Raw genomic sequence first — 22,298 nt, forward strand, 5'->3', positions numbered from 1 at the left:
CCCTCTCTACCCCACCATATCTCCCCGGCCCTATGAAAAAAAGGCAAGGATCTCAGCAAGTATCACAGCAGGAAGGAGGAAGCATTCCCCATCCTCAAACCCCCACCCTTCCTCCTCCGAACCCTCCCACCACAGCCCAGTGATTTTCCTGCCTCTCACAAGGCGATTTTATTAAACATCTCGAAAAAATATTCTCTCACTCCCTCTCTCTTTATTTATAAAAATCAACTTAACACCCTGCTCCTTTGTTCTATTTGGAAACTGGAACAGCCTGGTTTATATTTAGCCAAAATCCTGCTCCTTTCCCCACAGATTCCAGCACAGCCCGAAGAGCTAGAGGGGCTAAGGAAGGAGGGGGAGAAGGGGTTGGGGGGAAGGAGAGAGTGCTTCCCAGGACAGAAGGTGCAGTCCCCCAGAGGCCCCGGTCTCAGCTAAGTGCAAAGGGCTCAGAGAGGTAGGAGCTGAAGAGTCCTTCCCAAGTTGTGGGGTGTCCCCACCCCAAGCTTTGCCCATCATTCTGTCATTTTCTGTCCTGGTCCAGCTGTCCCCAGAAGAAGAGAGATAGGGGAGATAGAACACAAAGCAGAGAGACCCCAACCTCAATCTGGAACAGGCTTGAAGAGAACATACAAGGCACTTATTAAGGGTGTGGATCTGGGTTCAAATCCAAGCTCTCCTCTGCCCCTCATATCTGGCTGCCCTCAGCCCTCAGGGAAGTTATGTTCATTACAGTAAATTGCACAGCATATGCTTAATAAGTGGTGGCTGTTGATATTGATCACTGTGGGCTAAAGGGAATTGCTGAACTCCTCAAACTTCAAGACTCCTCTAAAAAGCTGCTCCCTCTATGAAGTGTTCCCAGATTAAAACTCTGTTCAGGTAAGAGCACTGGGCTAGAACTGGAGCTATGATGAATGAGCAGGCCCTCAACAGGTCTTCCAGTGTGATCAGAGATGGACATATATAATTGCCACACTGAATACTAAGTTCCAGTAGAGACAAACTCCACCTGGAAAAACCAGTTCTCCTGAAACTGTGTCTTTAGAGCTAAAGACAGCCCCTGGCAAATGGAGAGACAACGCAGAATAGTGGTTAAGAATACATCCGGGCAAAGAAGTTTTTGTATATTATACAGGAATGGAACATTATTCAGCCACTAAAAGGAATGAAGTGTGAATAGATGCTACCACATGGATCAACTTTTAAAAATGTTATGCTGAGTGAAAGAAGCCAGATATGAAAGATCACTTAATTACATGATTTCATGTAGATGAAGAGTCCAATATAGGTAAAACATAGAGACAGAATACAAAATGATGGTTGCCAGGAACTGGGGGCCAGGAAAACTGCCTGATGGATACAGGGTTTCATTTTGGGGAGATAATGATGTTTTGGAACTGGATAGAAGTGGTGATTGTGCAATGCCATCAAATTGTTCACTTTAAAGTGGTTAATTGTATGTTATATAAATCTCACCTCAATTTCTTAAAAAGAGTATGACTGGATTCATTTCATGATTATGTCAATTGATAAGAAAAAACATTTACTAAAATTAATACCTATTCATGACTTTAAAATAAAATAAACAAATGTGAGCAGTGTAGGAATAGAAGGGAACTTCCTCAACTTGTTGGAAGGCATCTTCAAAATATCTTCTTTTTTTTTTTATAGAGGCATGTTTTATTTATTTGTTTGTTTGTTTTGTTTATACAAGCACTGGGTATAGTCAGAAGCGCAGGAGGGTGAGAGAATTCACCAGAGCCAGAGAGGGGAGCAGAGCAGGCAGAAGGACCGAAGTACACTGCTGAGGGGAGCAGCGGGCGGCAGGAGAGGTCTGAGCACCATGTGGGGCCCTCCTCCAGTGGCCGGGGAGCAGTCCAGGATCGAACCGGTGCTGCAGAGGCTGCGGGCAGCTTCACAACCCAGCGCTCAACCACTGCACCACGGGGGAGGCCCCATCTTCAAAATATCTAAAGCTAACATATACAATGCAGGAAATCTAAACACTTCCCCCACCAAGCAAGAATATTTGCTCTCATGTCTTCCATGAACACTACACTGGAGGGCCTACCCAGGAAAAGGCAAGATGAAAGGGAAAAAGGATGAAGTTTAGTTGTCTTAATTTCTAAGTAGTATGATTACACATGTAGAAAATCCTAAGGAATTTACAAAACAAAACTATTAGAATTAACCATTCTATTTAGCAAGACCAAAGGATACAAGATCAATATATAAAAATGTGCTAAAATGAACAACTGGGAAATTAAATGTATAAAAACATTTCTGATAGCAACCAAAAGCAAATTATTTAGGAATACATTAACAAAACATGCAAAATTTGTACTCTGAAAACTATAAAATTTTGCTGAGAGAAATTAAAGACCTAGGGGCCTCTCTGGTAGCGCAAGTGGTTAAGACAGCACTATGAAGCTATCCGCAGCTGCCACAGACCTCTCCTGACTCGCCTCAGCAATATATTTCAGTCAATCCATCTGTTCTGTTCCCCACTCTCTCTCTGGTGAATCCTCTCAACCCCACACCTCTGGCCTGTACCCCAGTTCTTGTATGCATAAATAAATAAATCTTAAAAAAAAAAGAAATTAAAGACTTAAATAAATAGAGCGACATAGCAAGCTCATGTTTAAAATATCAGTTTTCCCTATACTGATCTATAGGTTTGACACACCAATCAAGTTTCTAGCAGGGTTTTTTTTTTTTTTTTTTTTGGTAGAAATGATCAAGTTGATTCTAAAATGTATATAGAAATGCAAACAAACTAGAATAGCCAAAACAATTTTTATTTATTTATTTATTTGTTTGTTTTTAAGGAGAGAAAGTACATTGAACTTTATTTATTTATTTATTTTTACAAGCACTGGGTATAGTCAGAAGCGCAGGGGGGTGAGAGAATTCACCAGAGCCAGAGCGGGGAGCACAGCAGGCAGAAGGACCAAAGTACACTGCTGAGGGGAGCAGCGGGCGCCAGGAGAGGTCTGCGCGCCATGTGGGACCCTCCTCCAGTGGCTGGGGAGCAGCCGGGGATCGAACCGGCGCTGCAGAGGCTGTGGGCAGCTTCGCAACCCAGCGCTCAACCACTGCGCCACCGGGGAGGCCTGCCAAAACAATTTTTAATGGCAAGGACAAAGTTACAGTGCCTATAATATCTGATTTGGGGAATTACTATAAATCTGCAGTAATCAAGACAGTATGGTATTATTAGAATAAGGATGGACATTTATTAATGAAATAGAACAAGGTCTAAAAATAGAGTCACATACATACAATCAATTGATTTTTGACAAAGGTGCCAAGATGATTCAATAGAGAAAGGTAGCTGGCACTGAGCTTTATCTGTACAGAAGAAAAAAAATCAATTGTGACCTCTACCTCACACCATACACAAAAATCAAATCAAAATGAATCAGAGACCTAAATACAAAAATGAAAACAATAAAACTTCCAAGAGAAAAACTTTGTGACCTTGGGTAAGGCAAAGATTTCTTAGGCCACATGAAAAGCATGAACAATAAAAATAATTTTTTAGGAGGACCTCATAAACAGGACCCCAAAATACAACACCTCATCAAAATTTTAAAATTCTGTTCTTCAAAAGATACTATTAAAAAGTGAAACTGTAGGCTACAAACTAAGAGAAAATATTCATTTTATATATATGTGTGTGTATCTGAAAAAGAAATTTTATCTAGACTATATAAAGAACTCTTACAAATAGGGCTTCCCTGGTGGCCTACCTGTTAAGTCTCAGCGCTATCACTGCTATGGGCTATGACCTGAGTTCGATTCCTGGCAAGGGAACTAACCCACATAAGGAGCAGCAGACCTCTCCTGTCTCCCCTTAGCAGTATATTTCAGTAGAGCCACCTGCTCTGCTCCCCACTCTGTCTCTAGTGAATCCTCTCACCACCACATACCTCTGACCTACACCCCAGCTCTTGTTTGCATAAATAAATAAAATAAATCTTGGGCCTCCCCAGTGGCGCAGCGATTGAGCGCTGGGCTGCAAAGCTGCCCGCAGCCTCTGGCTAGTTCGATCCCTGGCCACCGGGGAGGGTCCCACAAGGAGCTCAAGACCTCTCCTGCCGTGCCTGCTGCTCCCCTCAACAGTGTACTTCACGGTCCTTCTGACTGTTCTGCTCCCCACTCTGGCTCTGGTGAATTCTCTCACCCTCCCCTGCTTCTGACTATACCCAGTGCTTGTATAAATAAATAAATAAATAAATAAATAAATAAATAAATAAATAAATCTTTAAAACAAATAAATAAATAAATAAATAAAATCTTTTAAAAATGAAAAAGATAATCCAGTAAAAATAGGCAAAAATATTGAACAAATACTTCCCAAAAGAAGACACACAAGGGCCTCCCCCGTGGCGCAGCGGTTGAGCGCTGGGTTTCCAAGCTGCCCGCAGCCTCTGCAGCGCCACTTCGATCCCTGGCTGCTCCCCGGCCACTGGAGGAGGGTCCCACATGGGGCGCAGACCTCTCCTGCCGCCCGCTGCTCCCCTCAGCAGTGTCCTTCAGTCCTTCTGCCTGCTCTGCTCCCCTCTCTGGCTCTGGTGAATTCTCTCACCCTCCCGCGCTTCTGACTGTAACCAATGCTTGTATAAATAAATAAATAAACAATTAAAAAAAAAAAGTTTTAATTTGCAGGGAAATACAAATTGAAAACAGAATAAGATACCATTAACATAAAGATTAGAGGGTTATAATTAATAAGACTGGTGATGTGTAATATTGGTAAGGAACAACTTAAACTTAATACACTGCTGGTGGGAATATAAAATGGTACAATTAAGATGGAAAAATTTGGCAGTTTCATATGAAATTAAATAAATACTGAGCATATGACCTAACAAGTCTACTCCTATTTACCTGTGACAAATGAACATATGTCCACATGAAGATTTTATATGAAGTTCATAACAGTTTTGTTCATAACAGAACCAAACTGGAAACAACACAAATGCTATTGAACAAAAGAAGTGGATGAAGGACTCAGGCTATACATATGCAGTCAAATGCCATTTAGCAACAAAAAGAATTACCAATACCTCTAACAATGTAAGTAAGTGATCCTCATAAACATTTTGTTCAACCAAAGAAGTCAGTCACAAAAGAGAACATACTGGTTTCATTTATGAGAACATATACACATATATACACATATGTGATACACACACACATATATGTGTGTGTACATGTATAGTTTACATGAAGTTCTAGAATAGACAAAACCATCTCTGATGACAGAAAGCTGATCAGTGATTGCCTGGAACAGGGTCAAGGAGGAATAACTTCAAATGGGCGTGAGGGGAAATCTAGGGGGATGAAAATGTTCTATATTTCTATCGGACTATTTTTTATTGTATGTAAATTATATCTTAATAAAATTGATTTTTTAAACAAATCACCTGGGTTCAATCCCTGGCTTTGCCACTCCTAGGTATCCAAACTTAGTGTTTCACTTTTCTGTGCCTCTATTTCCTCAAGCAAAAAATAATACTTTCCTTACCAAGTATTGTTTTGCTTTTTTTTTTTTTTTAATGTCCTCATAGGGATTTTGAAAGAATTAAATGAGTGAGGGCCTCCCTGGTGGCGCAAGGTGTTAAGCACAGCACTGTGAAGCTGTCCACAGCCCCAGCAGCACTTTGATCCCCAGCAGGCCAGGGAGCTACCCACATGTTGCAGCAGACCTCACTTGACTTGCCCGCTGCTCCCTTCAGCAGTGTGTTTCAGTAGATCTGCCTGTTCTGCTCCCCACTCTGTCTCTGGTGAATCCTCTCACGGCCCCCATACACCTCTGGCCTGTACCTCAGTTCTAGTATGCATATATAAATAAATCTTTTAAAAAAAGAATTAAATGAGTGAATGTATTACAAACTGTGGTATCCCGCCTCTGAGACTCCTCCAGTGATTTCTGCCTCCTGGTATACCTGCCCCATGTAGTGACCTCCCTGTTGCATAGGCTGACCTCAGTAACTAGTAGGACATTGTAGAAATGAGGCTCAGTCATGCCATGCACTGAGCTTCACTCTTGGGTGACTCTCAGAAAGCCAGCCACACGTCACAAGCACTCTCAGGCAGTCCTACGGAGAGGTCTAGATGACAAGAACTGAGGCCTCCTGCCAGCCGGCAGCACCAGCCTGGCAGCCACTGGAGTGAGCCAGCTGGATCCTTCAGCGCAGTCCAGCCTTCAGCTTCCCAGCTACCAGCTGACGGCAACATCAGGAGATTGAGACAGACCGCTCAGTTCCTCCCAATTCTTTACCCAAAGACACTGTGTGAGGTCATAAATGTTTACTGTTTTCAAGCCACTAAATTGGGGGGAATTTGTTAGGCAGCAGTAACAAATATGAGCACTAATAATAATAGCTAACACGCATGCTTGCTAACGCTATCCTATGACGCACTGTTACTACTGGTAGGTGACAGGTCAGATATCACTCTCTACTCTTTCCCACCTACGCTGTGCTCAGGGAGGCTGCACTCTTCAGACTCAACAGTCTCCCATATCTTTTGGCTTCTAAACAGGTTTGGCCAATGGGAACCCCCAGGAGGAGGCAGAAGGAAGAGTGAGGACAAGATATTTGTCCCTCTGCTCCCTCCCTGCAGGGCATCTCAGGCTAGCTCTGTCTCTCAACATAAGTACACAGCTTCTCTTCAGGTTCTCCATCCACCAACTCTCAGGGTAGTGGAAGCTCCCCCTCAGCCCCCCAGGCCTAGGGAGCTAAGGGCTCCCTGCTATAAGGAGCCTGCGTGACACCACCACTTGTGATTTCCCAGCACCCTGCTCACATCTAAATAGTCCCTTTATTCAACCTCCCTCAAACTACCCAAGCTGAGCCTGCCATCTGTTTCCTTCTGGGACTTATTGGCCATCCTAATTAAGATCCCTTACTATAGAGAAGTAGAGATTCAAAGAGGAGCAGGGAGGTAAATCAAATGAATGAAAAAGCAACAGAGATCACCCAAAGGTGTGCATCGCAGGCAATGGGCACTAATAATTGCTGTGGAATGAATGAATAACTTGGTAGGCACTAGGGAGGACCCATGTTTCCTACTAATAATTGGTACTAGCACAGGATCTGAGCATCACAACGACCTCAGCCAGATAAGTGATGACCATCTACCCCAGCCCATCCCTGAGCCAGCTTCCGGAAGTCTTGCAATGGAAGAATTAACACACAGCCTGGGACACCAAGGAAGCAGTGAGAGAGACTCGAGTTATTTTTGAAAAGCAAGTAAAGCCTGCGGGCGGCCCTGGCAGAGCACAGAACTGGAAGGGAGAGCCAGAAGCAGAGAGAACAGACAGCTATAGCAGAACCCACGCCCCGTCCCTGTGACGTCAGCCCCACGCACTGTGACATAACATGGTGGTGGAGGGGGAGAGGCATCCTGCATCCCTTGGGAATTTTTTTTAAATTGTGGTAAAATATACATAGCATATAATTTATCCTTGGAAATGTTTGAGCCACTCCCACCCCGAGCTGAGTGACATTGGGGACTGGATTCCAACGGGTACAGAGAGTGGGAATGCCAGCCAAAAATATTTGTGTCCAAATGGTGTGTGAGATTTTGCTCATCTGGAAAAATCCTGAAATTGGATGGAGGGTCTCTGCTCTGAGGCAAAGTTGGGGGCCAAGGATTAGGAAAGAGTTGACATCTCTCACCCCTGCAAAACTGGGAAGCCAGAGGTGGCTGTGGGGCAGGGGAGGAGGGGAGTGGAGAGCAGGTGTTGGGGCTTGAGTCTGAGCCCAGAGCTGCAGGGGGCAGAAAGCGAGCAGCCGGAATGCAGCTAATGAACCGAGCAGTTGAAGGCAGAGGTGCTTGCAACTGGGGGGCGGGGGTCAGAGGCAGCCAGAGGGAGCCATCAAAGCCCCAAAATAACTCCTGCTTCTGCCTGGAGACTCTGGAACTAATCAAGGTAGGGATAATCTAAAACCCATCAGGGAGAGGTTGCTGAGAGGCCTCCTGTCTGCAAGCGGGGGAGCGAAGGGAAGGAAAATTAACAAAAGCTGGTTTGCAGTGAGGGGCTGTTGTCCTAGAAGATGGCACCAACGGGAAAGTGGCCTTCTCAGGGCCTCAATCAGGGGGTTGCAGCAGGGGGTACCACCTACTGAGTGCTGACTGTGTGCCCAAGCACCTGAGGGTAAGGCTAAGAACTGAGCTCTGTAGTCAGCCCGCCAGGATTTGCATCCTTGCTCTAGTTCTTATTGTGTGACCCTGGCCAAGTCACCTTCCCTCCACTCTGAGTCTCAGCCTCCTTATTTGGGAGATGAGGCTACAGCAAATACCTGCCCCACAGAGTGGTTGAGAATATGTGCTCAGTGCCCTAGAATGTCTCACAGGAATCTTCCCAGCAACCCTAGGGGTAGGTTTCCATCTCCTCATTTTACAGGGGAGTAAACTGAGACTCACAGAGCCCAAGGCCACCTGGCTAATAAGAAGTATCCCCAGTCTGAGTCAGGTGAATCTAAGTCGGCAGCATGTCCACTCACTAGGCCCGATGCAGGGCCCCTTCTCAGTCGGGAGGGGTGGAGGCAGCAGCCCATAGCAGGGCCACCCCCCACCCCCACTTCTCTCTGGGCCACACAGGATAACAGGTTGTAGGGTAAGGTAAAAAGTATCAGGCTTTTCTGCCTTCCCGCCATCAGGATAGATGACGAATCCTTGCGGTCCTGAATGCATGCCTGATGGCGGGCACCTGAAATAGGGTGTGGGCCTAGGTAGATGGGATTCACCTGGGCTAAGACAGGGCTTTTAAGGGCGGCGTCACAGGGACACCGGAAGAGAAGAAGCAGAGAAGAACGAGAAGTAGAGAAGCAGAGAGAACGTGAGAAAAGGCCAGAGAGCCGAGTGAAGACTTGCTGGGGGCTGGGAGGCCTGTCAGCCTCCTGGCTCCCCAGCACCCCTGCCTGCCGTGCACCTGGTAAATTCCAATAAAAGCCTGCAAAAGCCACTGAGGGCTCCAAGACTCTCTCCTCCTTTACCCCGGTCTGCTGGATCAGAAAACCTGCACTGTGCCCTTTCCTGCCCCTACACAGGCCCAGGATGGACATTGGAGACAGTGTCCACCTGAGATGCGTGTGGGCCAGTGCAGACAATGTTACCCTCGGGCTGGCTGTGGAACCTTGGCTGAGCCTTTCCCCACCCTGAGCCTCATTTTCCCCGGTTGCAGAACAAGGGGTGATAACAGATGATTCTAGTCCCGTTGAGTCTGGCTATTTGCTGACTGTGCTCTCGTGAGCAGGAGGCAGTGAGATGAAGGGTAGGATTGACCAGGGCAGCTGCAAAGCACTCTTTCCTGCATTGTCCCCTCCCTTCCGCGGGGGAATTTGTCCAGGCAGAGGAAAAACAGAAATGACAGCAAGCATGGCTCATGTGGAGAGCGACAAGCAGAATAATCTAGTTGCCTGGTTTATTCATCCATTTAATTATTCCACCAGTGTTTATTGCTGCAGGCCAGGCACTGTTCTAGATACTGGAGATACAGCAGTAAACAACAAAGACAAAGTCCCCATCTTCAGGGGGCTCACATTCAAATTGGAGGAAATAAAACCAATAACTAGGTAATTTCAGAATGCGATGAGTGGTATATGAATAATAAATATTTATAAAACACCTACTATGGGAAGAACATTATTCCTTTTTGTTTTTGTTTTTATTTTTAAGGTTTTTATTTATTTTGCATAGAAGAACTGGGGTGTAAGCCAGAGGTACAAGGGGTGAGAGGATTCACCAGAGACAGAGTGGGGAGCAGAACAGGTGGATTGACTGAAACACACTGCTGAGGGGAGCAGTAGGTGAGACAGGAGAGGTCTGCCGCACCATGTGGGTATCTCCCTGGCTGGGGATCGAACTTGTGCTGGGGATAGCTTCATAGTGCTGTGACTTAACCCTTTGTGCCACCATGGAGACCCGCTGAGGAAGTTCTTCTAAAGCTGTTCTGACAGGCAAGGTGGCCCCGCCTCTCCTTGCTTCAACCCAGTTAGGTTCAGGCAAAGCTGTGCTTTCCCCCAGGGCCTATTGCTGGGAAAGAGCTCCAGCTGGGCCTCCTGGCCAGCTGCACATCCTCTTCCAGCCTCACCCCGTATAGATGGCCACCTCCATGACAAATGGGGACATAGAAAGGCTCCTCTCATCCCTCTCATCTTAAATCTGTATCTGCTGGCCCTGTCCTCCAGCAGAGACTAGAATGTCTAACTCCTGCTTTTAGGACCCGCCCAGCTACCCTCAGTTCCAGCCCAATAAAGGGTGTTCCTTAACCTGGTCTCAGTGCCTGAATCTAGAGTCTGACCTTTGGGAGGATTCTGTGGGGTAGAAAGGGCCCCAATCTCCTAGTCATAAAGGCCTGAGATAGAATCCAGATTCAATTTGTGGGTGGTCTTGGGCAAGCAACTTCACTCCTCTAAGTCTGTTTCCTTAGCTGGAAAATGGGGATAAAGAAGGTGGGATATAAACATTCAATGACCTGCAATCTTCAGATTTGTGTATTTTATTGTATATTACATTATAGCTCAATTTTTTAAAAAGTACAAAAAGTCGGGCCTCCCCGGGTGGCGCAGCGGTTGAGTGCTGGGTTGCGAGGCTGCCCACAGCCTCTGCAGTGCCAGTTCGATCCCCGGCCACTGGCGAGGGCGAGGGTCCCACAAAAAAAAAAAAAAAAAAAAAGTACAAAAAGTCTGGCCCATGGATAGCACCACATAAAGGTTACCTATACGAGCATAAAGGTTACCTAGATGAGTGTTCCATAACTCTTTGTTGAATGAACAAGAACCTTAAATATCTTTCCATATTTCATTTATCATTCATTTGACTCCCCATGCTCTCAATGCTTGGATGCTAAGGGAGCTCAAACCCAACATGCACAGGACAGGGCTCTTCTTCCCTTCACTTAAGTCTGGCTCCTCCCCCAGGCTTCCCCATCTGCCCAGTAATTCAATCCAGAAATATGCATGTCGCCTTGTCTGCCTTCTCCTCCTCTCCTTAACTCCTCACAGTTAACTTATCACCAAGACCTGCTGGGTTGGACATTCTTCAAAGATGATCCCCCCCAACTTCCTCCCCTCCCTGTAAAGACATGCTGACCTCTTGTCAAGTGGTAGTGCTTAACCACAAAAGAATGAAGTTGGAGCCCTACCTTACTCCATATACACACCTTCCTAGACTTCCCATGACTGGTGTCATGTCATGTATCTCAGTCTAAACGCCATCTCTTTAGGGTATTCTTTCCTGAACAAATTGCTTCTTTAATGCTTTCCCCACCAACAGCACAATGGAGCCAGATGACCTAGATTTGAATCTAAGCTCTGTTACTTACTAGCTATGTAGCACTGGGTAAATTACTTAACCTCTCTGTGCCAGTTTCCTCAAAACTAACTCAGGATGGATCAATGACTTACATGTAAGAGCTAAAACTATAAAATAATTAGAAGAAAGCAAAGGGATAAATCTTCATGACCTGTGATTGGCAGTAGAGTTTCAGATTTGACTAAAAAGCAAAAAGCATGAACAGAAGGAAAAAATAAAGATAAATGGCACTTTACAGAAAGTATGAACTTTTGTGCATAAAGGACATTATCAAGAAAGTAAAAAGACAACCAATAGAATGGGAAGAAATATTTTCAAATCATATATCTCTGATAAGGGTTCAATATCCAGAATATGTAAAGAATACTTACAATTCAATAACAAAAAGGTAAACAACTAAATAGTGGGTAAAGAAGATGTATAAATGTCCAAAATGCACATGAAAAGATGTTCAACATCATCATTAAGTAAATGCAAATCAAAGTTTAAAAAAAGCACATTTAAAAAATGGAAAATAGTGTTGGCAAGAATGTGGGAAAATAGGAACCCTTGTACATTGCTAGTGGGGGTATAAAATAATACAACCATGTAGAAAACAGGTTAGTGAAACATAGATTTACCATATAAACCAGCAATTCCACTCCTAGGTATCTACCCAAAAAAGTTGAAAAAATAGGCCTTCAGATACTTATTCACCAATGTTCACAGCAACGCTATTCACAATAGCCAAACAGTGGACACAACCCAAAAGTCCATCAATAGATGAATGAAGCAACAAAGTGTGGTCTACCCCTACAGTAGAAAGTTATTTAGCAATAAAAATTAATGATGCATTGATATACACTATAACTTGGATAAACCTTAAAAACATGATGCTAAGTGAGAGAAGCCAGACACTAAAGTCACATATGGTATGATTCCTTTTATATGAAATATCCAGAACAGTCAAATCCACTGGGACAGAAAACAAGTTGCCAGGGGGTTGCAGAAAGGAATGGAGAGCATTGACATATGGGTATGGAGTGTTTTTATGAGTTGATAACACGTTTAAATTAAGGAGAGGTATTGGTTATGTAACACTGTGAGTGCACTAAATGTCACATATAATGAAATGCACATCTACTACTACTATTACTACTACTACTAATGATAATAATAATGATAAATAGTGCTTATTTCTTCTCCCCTTGAATCAGACTGTTCTTGGCACTAGCTTGACCATCAGGATGTAGCATGGTAGTTGACACATGACAGACTCCCTGAAATGTCAACTGGTCTCTTCTTGCCACACCAAACTACACCCATCTAGGCCTCCCACTCTGCCTGGCACATGGCATGAACCTCCAGAATGAACAGTTGAGGAACCTAGTGAGAAACAACAGCAATCACAGTAACACATGGTATTGACTCACTCGCTCCTCCTAGCCACTGAAGGAGGTGGTAGTATTATTGTGCCCACTTTATAGGTCATGAAACTGAAGCTCTAGAATATGCAGGTCATAAATAATGAAGGTTGGATTTGAACCCAGAAAATTTGAGTTCTTAAACCCTTTATTTTTTATTTTTTTTAAAGCATTTTTGCACTTTTTAAAAAAAGATTTGTTTATTTAGCATACAAGAGCTGGGGTACAGGCCAGAGATGCAGGGGGTGAGAAGATTCACCAGAGACAGAGTGGGGAACAGAACAGGCAGACTGACTGAAGTACACTGCTGAGGGGAGCAGTGGGCGAGCCAGCAGAGGTCTGCCGTGCCATGTGGGCTGCTCCCTGGCCGGCCGGGGATCTAACTCGTGATGCAGAGGCTGAGGATTGCTTCATAGTGCAGTGCTTAACCCCTTGCACCACCAGGGAGGCCCATCTTAAACCCTTTAACCACCATGCTATATTGCCTCTCAAAGTCCCAAGGCCTGCCTCTCCTATCAGCATGGCTTTTTTTTTTTTTTTCAAGATTTATTTATACATACAAGTGGGGTACAGGCCAGTTTGGGGGAATGACAGGATTCACCAGAGAGAGAGAGTGGGCAACAGAACGGGCAGATTGACTAAAATACACTGTTGAGGGGAGAAGCAGGTGAGACAGGAGGGGTCTGCCGTGCCATGTGGGTCACCTCCCTGGCCGGGGATCAAACTTTTGCTGCAGAGGCTGTGGATAGCTTCATAGTGCTGCATCTTAACCCATTGCACCACCAGGAAGGCCCTCAGCATGGCTTCTTACCAGCTTTGTGATCTCAAGCATGTAAACCTGTCTCTGGGCCTCAGTTTCCCCACCTGCCATGAGACTGTAGATGCCAGTGTGAAAAGCACTTCCTACTGGTCTAAGAATCCATGCCCTGGCCAAGATCTGGCAGGTGCTGGTGACCCAGCAAGCCCTAGCTGTGCAACACTTTTCACAGACTAGACTGTCAGTCACAGGCAGGACCCGGAATACTGACAGCTGCAATATCCCCCCGCTGCATTGGGGGGAGTCTGGCCTCTGCCTATTCCCGGCCCCCCCCAGGGCCCCTGAGGGAAGCTGAGGCGGCCACCCCCAGAAGTCTATTCCTGTCCTGGCCTAGTGCCGTGCTGGGGAAGCAACAGCTATTTTGAGGCCCTTCTCCCTCCAAGCATGAGTGGTGGGAAGGCTACGGGAACATCCCGGACTGGGAGGCGACCCACTGCAGCCTCACCCTGGATCTGGGCCACACCAGCCTGCAGCGTTGCCCCCTCTCCCAGCTCTGACAATATGATTGGTTCTGACAACAGTACCACACTAGAAGAGCCTAGGAGAACCAATTCCAAAGCACTTCTGCGGGAGACTGGAGCACAGGGTGGCTTGGCTTTGCCCTTTGGGAAGAAGACTGGAGCAGCCATAGCAGGAGGCAGCAGCTGGAAGAAGGAACTGCTTTGAGCTTAAAATTGGGGAAGAGCACGTTCAGGACAATAATATAAAAATACTTCCCATTTCTTGAATGTTCATGAGATATAGGTCCTATTCTAAGTACTTGACATGGAGCTAAGTTATTTAATCCTCAAAGAAAGGCAACTGAAGTTCAGAAAGGGTAATCAGCTGGCCCAAAGTCACACAGCTGGTAAGTGACTGAATCAGGACTTGAACCCAGGTAAGCTAGTCCCTGAGTCCAGCCTTTTTTTTTTTTAACTCATAGAAGAACTGGGGTATAGGCCAGAGGTGCGGTGGTAAGAGGATTCACCAGAGACAGCGTGGGAATCAGAACAGGTGGATCTACTGAAATACACTGCTGAGGGGAACAGCGGGTGAGACAGGAGAGGTCTGCTGCACCATAGGTCGGTCAGCATCCTGGTCGGGGATCGAACTCAGGCTGCAGAGGTGATAGTGCTGAGACTTAATCCCTAGGCCACCAGGGAAGTCCCCTGGTGCATGCTTTGAAACTCCAAAGCCTAGGTATGTAATATAAGTTGGGGCCATCTCCAGTCATGTGGCCAGACCACCTTGGCGAGCTCAGTCTCCTCACCTGCAAAATGGGAATAATGATGGCACATATTTCCAGAGCTGACATAAAGATTAGTAATAACATAGTTGGGGCACTGAGGTTCAGTAACTCCTCTAGATGCACATGACATAGTAATATGGCACAAAAGGAGACACATTCAAAAGTGATTACCCACTCCTACTTCACATCCTAAATTCCTCTCCTCAGAGGTAACCACCACCAACAGCTTTTGTGTTACCTTTTGGAAATTTTCTGTGCACATAAAGGCAGAGAGTCTGTAGAGGATAACAGTTAAAAACATGAACTGCCAGGTCCAAATCCTGGCCCTGCTACTTATTAACTCTGTGAAGCTCAGACAAGTTACTTGTTCTAAGCCTCAATTTACTCATCTGTAAAATGGGGTTAATAAAAATTATCTACTTTATAGGGTATTTGTGAAGATTCAATGAGTCAACCTATATAAAGTATTTAGAACATTCCCTGGCACACAACTGCCCAATAAATACACACGTACAATGAATCCTTTCTGAAAGACATTGTGGTAGCCTTCTGCTATCACGAGCATTCAGCAAGATACATCCTATTCACCTGTCATTTGGCACAAGTGTAAGAATCTCTGTGGGATAAATTCCTGGAGGAGAAATTGCTGGGTCAAACAGTAGTGCCCTTGCAATTTCAATTAATTTTTGGATAAGCAAATCCTTCCAGCAGGCAGGGGAAGGAAAAGAGGCCACAAGGGAGCAGGACATAGGAGTGGGATGTTGTGCTTGGTCTGAGACCCAGGATGGGCCATGTCCGCCCCAGCAACCTGGAAGACACCGCAGCTCCCCAGGTTCCTGGCTAGGCAGATGGAGGGTTTAATTTTATCCAGATTGTCCCCATAAAGGTTTTACGGAGAATTGGTTGATTGGATTAGAGGAGCAGGAGCCCCTAATGAGCAGCGGCTGTTTAACAAAATGCTTAACAAAAATTTTCCTTTGCCACCATCCCCCATGGCTCAGATCATTATATAGGACCCTGGAATGCCAACGACACCTCAGAATGGCACCACTGGGCTCTCCTTCTCTGACTATCCTTTAGGTCCCAGACTCCCAGAGAGGAAGTAGAGAGCAAGGTAGAGTAAGAGCATAGGTCAGGGCGTAAAAGGCCTTATGTTGGCTCAAATTACTGTCACCTTGAGCAAGTCCTCTCCCTCCCTGAGCCTCAGAGAAGGGGACAGATCTCATAGGGCTCTTGTGTGGACCACGCCAAGACAAAGCACATTTAGTACGGTGCCTGCTACATAGTGAGAGCCTAATAGACGGCATCCCAGATCCTGCCCTTGGGAACAAGGCAGAAGTTGCACCTTCCCACCTTCCAACTGGGGCACTTTAGCAGTCACTCCAGTCACCCCCTAGGGAATGCTCCAGATTTCCAAATCCCTGCAATGGATCGTGCGACTTATGCGTCCAAGGTAGTTTTAAATGCCTTATTTAAGAGCTAATACTCGGTTTGAAGCCTAATGCAAAAGGGCAAACTGAGGGTGGGCGCCCTCAGATGGGAAGAAGGGAAGGGGTTCAAAGGAAGTTTCCAAGCACCCACCCCTCTATCAGATCTGGGCTGATCCAGGCCGTGCTGGAATCCACGGGCAGCACAGGCTTTGGGTCGGATGCAGATCAGGCGGGTGTAGCCTGTTCCGGAGTGAGTTTCGTGCAGCTTGAACGCGCTTCTGCGCCTCGGCCCCCTCTTCGCCTGTTAAGCGGGGATTACAGTGGCTCCGAGGCACGGCTGGAGAGGGAACCCGGGAGGGGCTGGCGGCGAGCACCCCGCCCCCGGGCCGGCATTCCGGGGCGGCCGCGGCGGCGGGGGGGGGCGGGGGGGAGGCGGCCGCCCCCGCGCCCCGCGGGCGGATTCCCCCGGCCTCCCGCGCCGCGCGGCGGGGCCCCGGTGGCTGCAAACAGCCGCGGCCTCATTAGGAGACGTGTAATTAGCGGCGGCGGAGCCAGAGCCGGCACCGACTAATTACCGCGGGGCGCGGGGCACGCCCGGCTGGCGCGGCCGTCGCGGGGCGGGCGGGGGGCGGGCCTGGGGGGGGGGGGGGTCGCCGAGGCGCCCCAGGGTGCGTGCGCGAAGCGGGGTGCCCGAGCAGGGCCGGGGGCGGGGCCGGGGCGGGATCCGGCGGGACGCGAGCGAAGCGCGGCCACGGCCCCGGGCGCTCTGTCCACGTTATCTCGTTTACCTCACGGCCACCCACGAGGAGGAGCCATTACTATCCTATCGCACAGATGAAGAGCTGAACACGAGATCGAGAAACGTGAGTTAACCTCCTGCACGTGTCTGGGAAGTGCTGGCGGGGGAATTCGAACCTACCCGAAAAGGCTCGACGTGGACGAGCGTGACCGCCAGGGCGTCGGGTGTAGACGGAAGGACCTGGGGTCGACGGGCTTGGATGCGAATTCTGAGCCTTGCTGGGTCTCCTCGTACTGGACGTCTGACCTTGGCCTGAACCCCGCCGTGGCTGTGGAACGGGCGCGGCGTTAGGGTTGAGGGGGGAGGCTGAAGGGAGAGGAACGGCCGAGGATGCGCGCGCTCTCCACGCGCGGCGGGCCCCGCGCGCCCCCTGCCGACCGCAGGCGGCCACGTGGGCGTGGGTGGAAAACGGGGTACTTGGAGGAGGAAGGACCAACTCTGGTCTCTGAGGAGAGCCATTGCTCTCCTTCCTTTCCCACAGCCCTCCCGCAAGGTGTGAAGGAGCGAGAGAGGGAAGATTGGGGCCTTCCAGATCTTGTAAATAATCGGCTCTGAAATCTTCTTCCCTTCATAGACCTCCCCGGGCCATCCAAGTCCCTGACAGTTCTACAATAAGGATGGGCATAAAGGCCTAGATACAACAAGGTTGCACCTCAACGTGCTGGGTAAACAAGAAAATCTACCACTAAACGTCCATCATGGGGGTATCGATCAGCTTAAAAGTGATACATTTAAACAAAGCAGTACTGTGCATCTGAAAAATAACGTTGGGTAATTGTTAACAAGAGTCAAACAAGAATGAAGCAACAAATATCAGCTTGAACGAACGGAGAGGCACAAGTGGCTGTTGGAGAGTCATATAAAGTTCAAGAACAGGGAGAGTCAACCAGCTCGGGTACTGGAAATGCTCTATCTCAGCCTGGGCAGTGGTTACACAACTGTACAGATGCAAAATTTCGTTGAGTTGTATACTTAATGTGTACTTTGTGTGTTATAGCCTGAATAAGAGAGTCTTTAAAAATATTAAAAGCAGGGGGGCCTCCTTGGCGGTGCAAGGGCTTAAGTCTCAGCTAACCCGTAGCTACCCGCATGGCGCAGCAGACCTCTCCTGTCTCGCCCGCTGCTCCCCTCAGCAGTGTACTATGGTCAATCTGCCTGTTCTGTTCCCTGCTCTGTCTCTGGTGAATCCTCTCACCCCCCCCCCCGCATCTCTGGCCTTTACCCCAGTTCTTATATGTATAAATAAATAAATCTTAAAAAAAAAAAAACCTCTAAAAAATTTAAAGCAAAAATAATTACTAAATAATATGATCCTCTTCTCTAAATGAAAATGAAAGGAAAATTACGTATTAAGTAATTTAACCAGCAGTTATCATCGCAAATGATTTTTGTCTCAGGACCCCTTTACATTCTTAAATTATTGAGGATCCCAAAGAGCGTGTGTTTTTGTGAGCTGTATCAGTATTCACCATGATAAGAAGACATAAATGCTTAAAACACAATATAAAATACATGAGGTATCAGGGTGAATATCCTTTGGAAAACTTGGCCGTGCACTTATAGTGGAAAAGGCAGACACCTCAGTATTACTATGACAGTGATTTGACCTCAGAGACTCCCGGACCTCACTTTGAGAACCACTGGCACAGGCGAAAGGGACGAAAGAAAACACACTACATGGTAGTGTGGGGTTATAATTTATTTTTATTTGCCGCTATGCTTTTCTGTACAAATTAAAAACTGAAAATATAATCACGATTTGTTTTTGCAAATAAAAATCGAGACGATACGGCCATTTCCACAAGACTGTTGCCAGGGCCAAGCAGTAATAAACAAGCTCTAACCTGAAAGGACCGGTCCCGCCCGCGCCCACACCTGTGCTATGCGAGGAAGATCACACCTTCGAGGGCCCCACCGTCCAGCTCGGGCGGAGGCGAGCACACGGCTATACTGCGCGGCAACAGAAAGGGACCGTCCCTGCGCCCAGCGGCGTGAGCCGGGGCCAGCGCCCGTCGCGGAGCCCGTCCCGCCGACCCGCGCGGCAGGCGGCCGGACGCATGCGCCATGCGAACACGGCGGGGGCGGGGCCCGAGCGGAACTGACGCAGGGCCCGGCCGCTCAGCACTCTAGCCCCACCCCCTGCCCGGCCTTCCTCTGAGTGGCTGCAACGCTGCGCAGCCTAACTTCCCATTGGCCGCCGGCGGCGCCTCAGACATCCGGTTTGGGCGTCCGGCTGCCGGGCGCGGAAGCCGCCATGGTGCGGTTCAAGCACAGGTGAGACTCGGCCCCCCGCCACCACCCCACCCCACCCCCGCCCTCCGCCAGCCCCCAGCGGCCGGGGCCCCGCGCTCACCTCTTCCGGCCTGCGGCAGGTATCTGCTCTGCGAACTGGTGTCTGACGACCCCCGCTGCCGCCTGAGCTTGGAGGACCGAGTGCTGAGTAACCTGGTTCGAGACACGATCGCCCGCGTGCACGGGACTTTCGGCGCGGCCGCTTGCTCCATTGGCTTCGCGGGTGCGCGAGTGCTGGGGGGCCGGGCGGAAGGAGGGATGTGGAGGGAGAAGGGACATAAGCGACCCTAGGAGCTCCCGAACCCGATGCACCCTGAATCTGTGTAATATCGTCCTCGTCATTTCGGACCCTGGCCTGAGATCTGGACGAATCCCGTCAGGGGGAGGGCTAAAACTTTAGGCAAGAATCCTAGGCAAGGTACAGAGACCTGTTTAACATGTATATATTGGGGATTGCAGTTGAACTTTAAAGGGTGATAATTAACTGAGGGAAACCATTTATAATTCCAAGTTATATGGACTTTACATGACATCACGTGGTAAAACCATTGTCGAAATTAAAGCTCTTAATAGAGCCAGTAGGTTAGAGTGCACACGTGTGTATGTGAGAGGGGCCCTTTCTACTCCCGACAGCCACATTATTTAAACTAGCTCTTTTATTATACGCGGGAAGTTGAGTCCTGCAGAAACGCACACAGGCACAACTCTTAGGGGAACAGGCTGCTGTGGAAACCTGAGCCCAGTTGCAGATCCTGTTTTTTCAGAAAAGGGTTTTCTGAGGAAGGTGGATCTCTGCCATTTAGTAACTAATCAGTGCGTTTAAATTCTAAGTTCATTCATCAATTACGAGCTGTGTCCAAGATTCAAGGTGTATGCCCCGGCCCTCCCTCAACATCATCTTAAAATATTTTCAAGAAAAGTGTTAGGTCCCAACATGCCGCTTCCTAGAACAGTGTCTTAACCTTCTAGGAATACAGTTCCCCAAAATTATCTCCTCCACCTCCCCTTACAGTGCGATACCTCAATGCCTATACTGGAATAGTGCTACTTCGATGCCGGAAGGAATTCTATCAGCTTGTGTGGTCAGCTCTTCCCTTTATTACACACTTGGAGAACAAAGGACACCGTTACTCCTGTTTTCTCAACACCCTACACGTGGGAGGTAGGATGGCACATGATATGGCTGATATCCAATAGGTAACAAGTTCAGAATTCAGTCTTGCTTAGCGGATGGGTTTCCCATTATACTGCCGAGAACAAGATATTTCCCCAATTTTTAAGAGTTCTGAAGTCTTTGAGACAGACACCTTTTAGAAGATGTTGACCAGAAAGCTCTTTTCATGTGCCAGGTACAATTAGAACATGTCAGAAATTCCTGATTCAGTACAACAGGAGACAACTGTTGATCTTGTTGCAGAACTGCACTGATGAAGGTAAGTTATGCTAACCTGGTGCCCACTGAGCAGTGAAGAAACATTGTCACTCCCAAAGATACCTTTCATCCTCACTTAGTCTGTTTGCCTTTCTCCAGGAGAGCGGGAAGCTATCCAGAAGTCCGTCACAAGAAGCTGTTTACTAGAGGAGGAGTCTGGAGCAGAGGAGCTTTCAGACAGTGGTGGTGAGGAGGCCACTGGAGCAATGGAATGAACCTCTCCAGGTTGCACTTTGCCAAATCACAGGAGGCACACTGATTGGAACATGGCAGCAGCATCTCCTACAGCTCTCCAAACTGGATGACTGACAACTAGAGGTCAAATTTCCAGCTCAAAATGGAGGGTTTACTCATGTCAGACAAACTAGTCACCTTTATCTACTGTTGCCTGGAGTAGATTTAATAAATGTTTTTGGTTTCTATAGCATTTAGCAAACTTATGAAGTCCATTCTTGCTCAAGTATTTCCCCCTCTATCCCTAGCCTCAGTAGAAAGACTGGTTCCTTAAGGCCTTGTCCTCTACCCAGCCCTAGCATGGGCCAGGTAATTTAGAGTAGGAGTATTAGTGCAGTATGGCAACTAAGCTGGCACAGATGTATAACCAGTTTCAGTTCAGACACCTGGCCTTAAAAATAAGATTCCTTGCCAACACCTTATCAGAAATGCAATTCTTGGGCCTCCCCGGTGGCGCAGCGGTTGAGCGCTGGGTTGCCAAGCTGCCCGCAGCCTCTGCAGCGCCGGTTCGATCCCCAGCTGCTCCCCGGCCACCGGAGGAGGGTCCCACATGGCGCGCAGACCTCTCCTGCCGCCCGCTGCTCCCCTCAGCAGTGTACTTCGGTCCTTCTGCCTGCTCTGCTCCCCGCTCTGGCTCTGGTGAATTCTCTCACCCTCCCGCGCTTCTGACTGTACCCAGTGCTTGTATAAATAAATAAATAAATAAATAAATAAATAAATCTTAGAAATGCAATTCTTGCACTTTTGGGAGTGGGGAGAGGAAAGGGCGGGAAGAAATGGCCTGACCTAACCTTATTAACGCAGAGCTCAGTCACAGCTGCCAATGTCTCAAGAGTTTTCTGAAATTTCCGCCTTCCCTATTGCTTTACACCTGCCTGGCACCTAAGTAGACTACCACATGCCACAGGAATTAGGAGGGACAGGAGACTTGCAGTTAGTTTTGATCTAGCTGCTAGTGACATTGGAGCATGTTTTCCCTCACTCAAAATTCCTTTACACACCTAAGAGAAAGATATGTGACTTTTTGCTTCAGTGTGTCCCCTCGTATCTCAGGGTTTGGATACTCTCACCTATCCAGAAGAGTTCCTGAATCTCTTCCTTTTAAGAATAGCAGGTTAGGGCCTCCCCTAGTGGCGCAGCAGTTGAGCGCAGGGCTGCAAAGCTGCCCGCACCCTCTGCAGCGCCGGTTCAATCCCCAGCTGCCGCGAGGATCCCACATGGTGTGCAGACATCTCCTGCTGCGCCCGCTGCTCCCCCTCAGCAGTGTATTTCGTCAGTCTGCCTATTCTGTTCCCCCTCTCTGACTCTGGTGACTCCTCTCACCCTCCCACA

At 47.7% G+C, this 22,298-nt stretch overlaps 1 protein-coding gene across 1 annotated transcript; it reads left to right on the top strand.

Moving 5' to 3' along the window:
- Positions 1-19,219: 19,219 nt before the first annotated feature.
- POP5 (POP5 homolog, ribonuclease P/MRP subunit) lies at positions 19,220-21,507 on the top strand. The gene is made up of 5 exons (XM_037511526.2): positions 19,220-19,282; positions 19,381-19,523; positions 20,313-20,462; positions 20,650-20,733; positions 20,832-21,507. The coding sequence occupies exons 1-5, from the start codon at positions 19,263-19,265 to the stop codon at positions 20,945-20,947; spliced, it is 513 nt and encodes a 170-aa protein (XP_037367423.1). The 5' UTR covers positions 19,220-19,262; the 3' UTR covers positions 20,948-21,507.
- The last annotated feature ends 791 nt before the right edge of the window (positions 21,508-22,298 follow it).

Source organism: Talpa occidentalis, unplaced genomic scaffold (genome assembly GCF_014898055.3).
Source record: "Talpa occidentalis isolate TD23 unplaced genomic scaffold, MPIMG_talOcc4v2.1 talOcc4.14, whole genome shotgun sequence".
In the NCBI taxonomy this organism is placed as follows: domain Eukaryota; kingdom Metazoa; phylum Chordata; class Mammalia; order Eulipotyphla; family Talpidae; genus Talpa; species Talpa occidentalis.

Bases quoted from the DNA above. Each gene is read 5' to 3' on its own strand.
- POP5 (XM_037511526.2), top strand. From the start codon at position 19,263: ATGGTGCGGTTCAAGCACAG. The intron at 19,283-19,380 runs GTGAGACTCGGC...GGCCTGCGGCAG, and splicing joins ATGGTGCGGTTCAAGCACAG to GTATCTGCTCTGCGAACTGG. The intron at 20,463-20,649 runs GTAGGATGGCAC...TTCATGTGCCAG, and splicing joins CAACACCCTACACGTGGGAG to GTACAATTAGAACATGTCAG.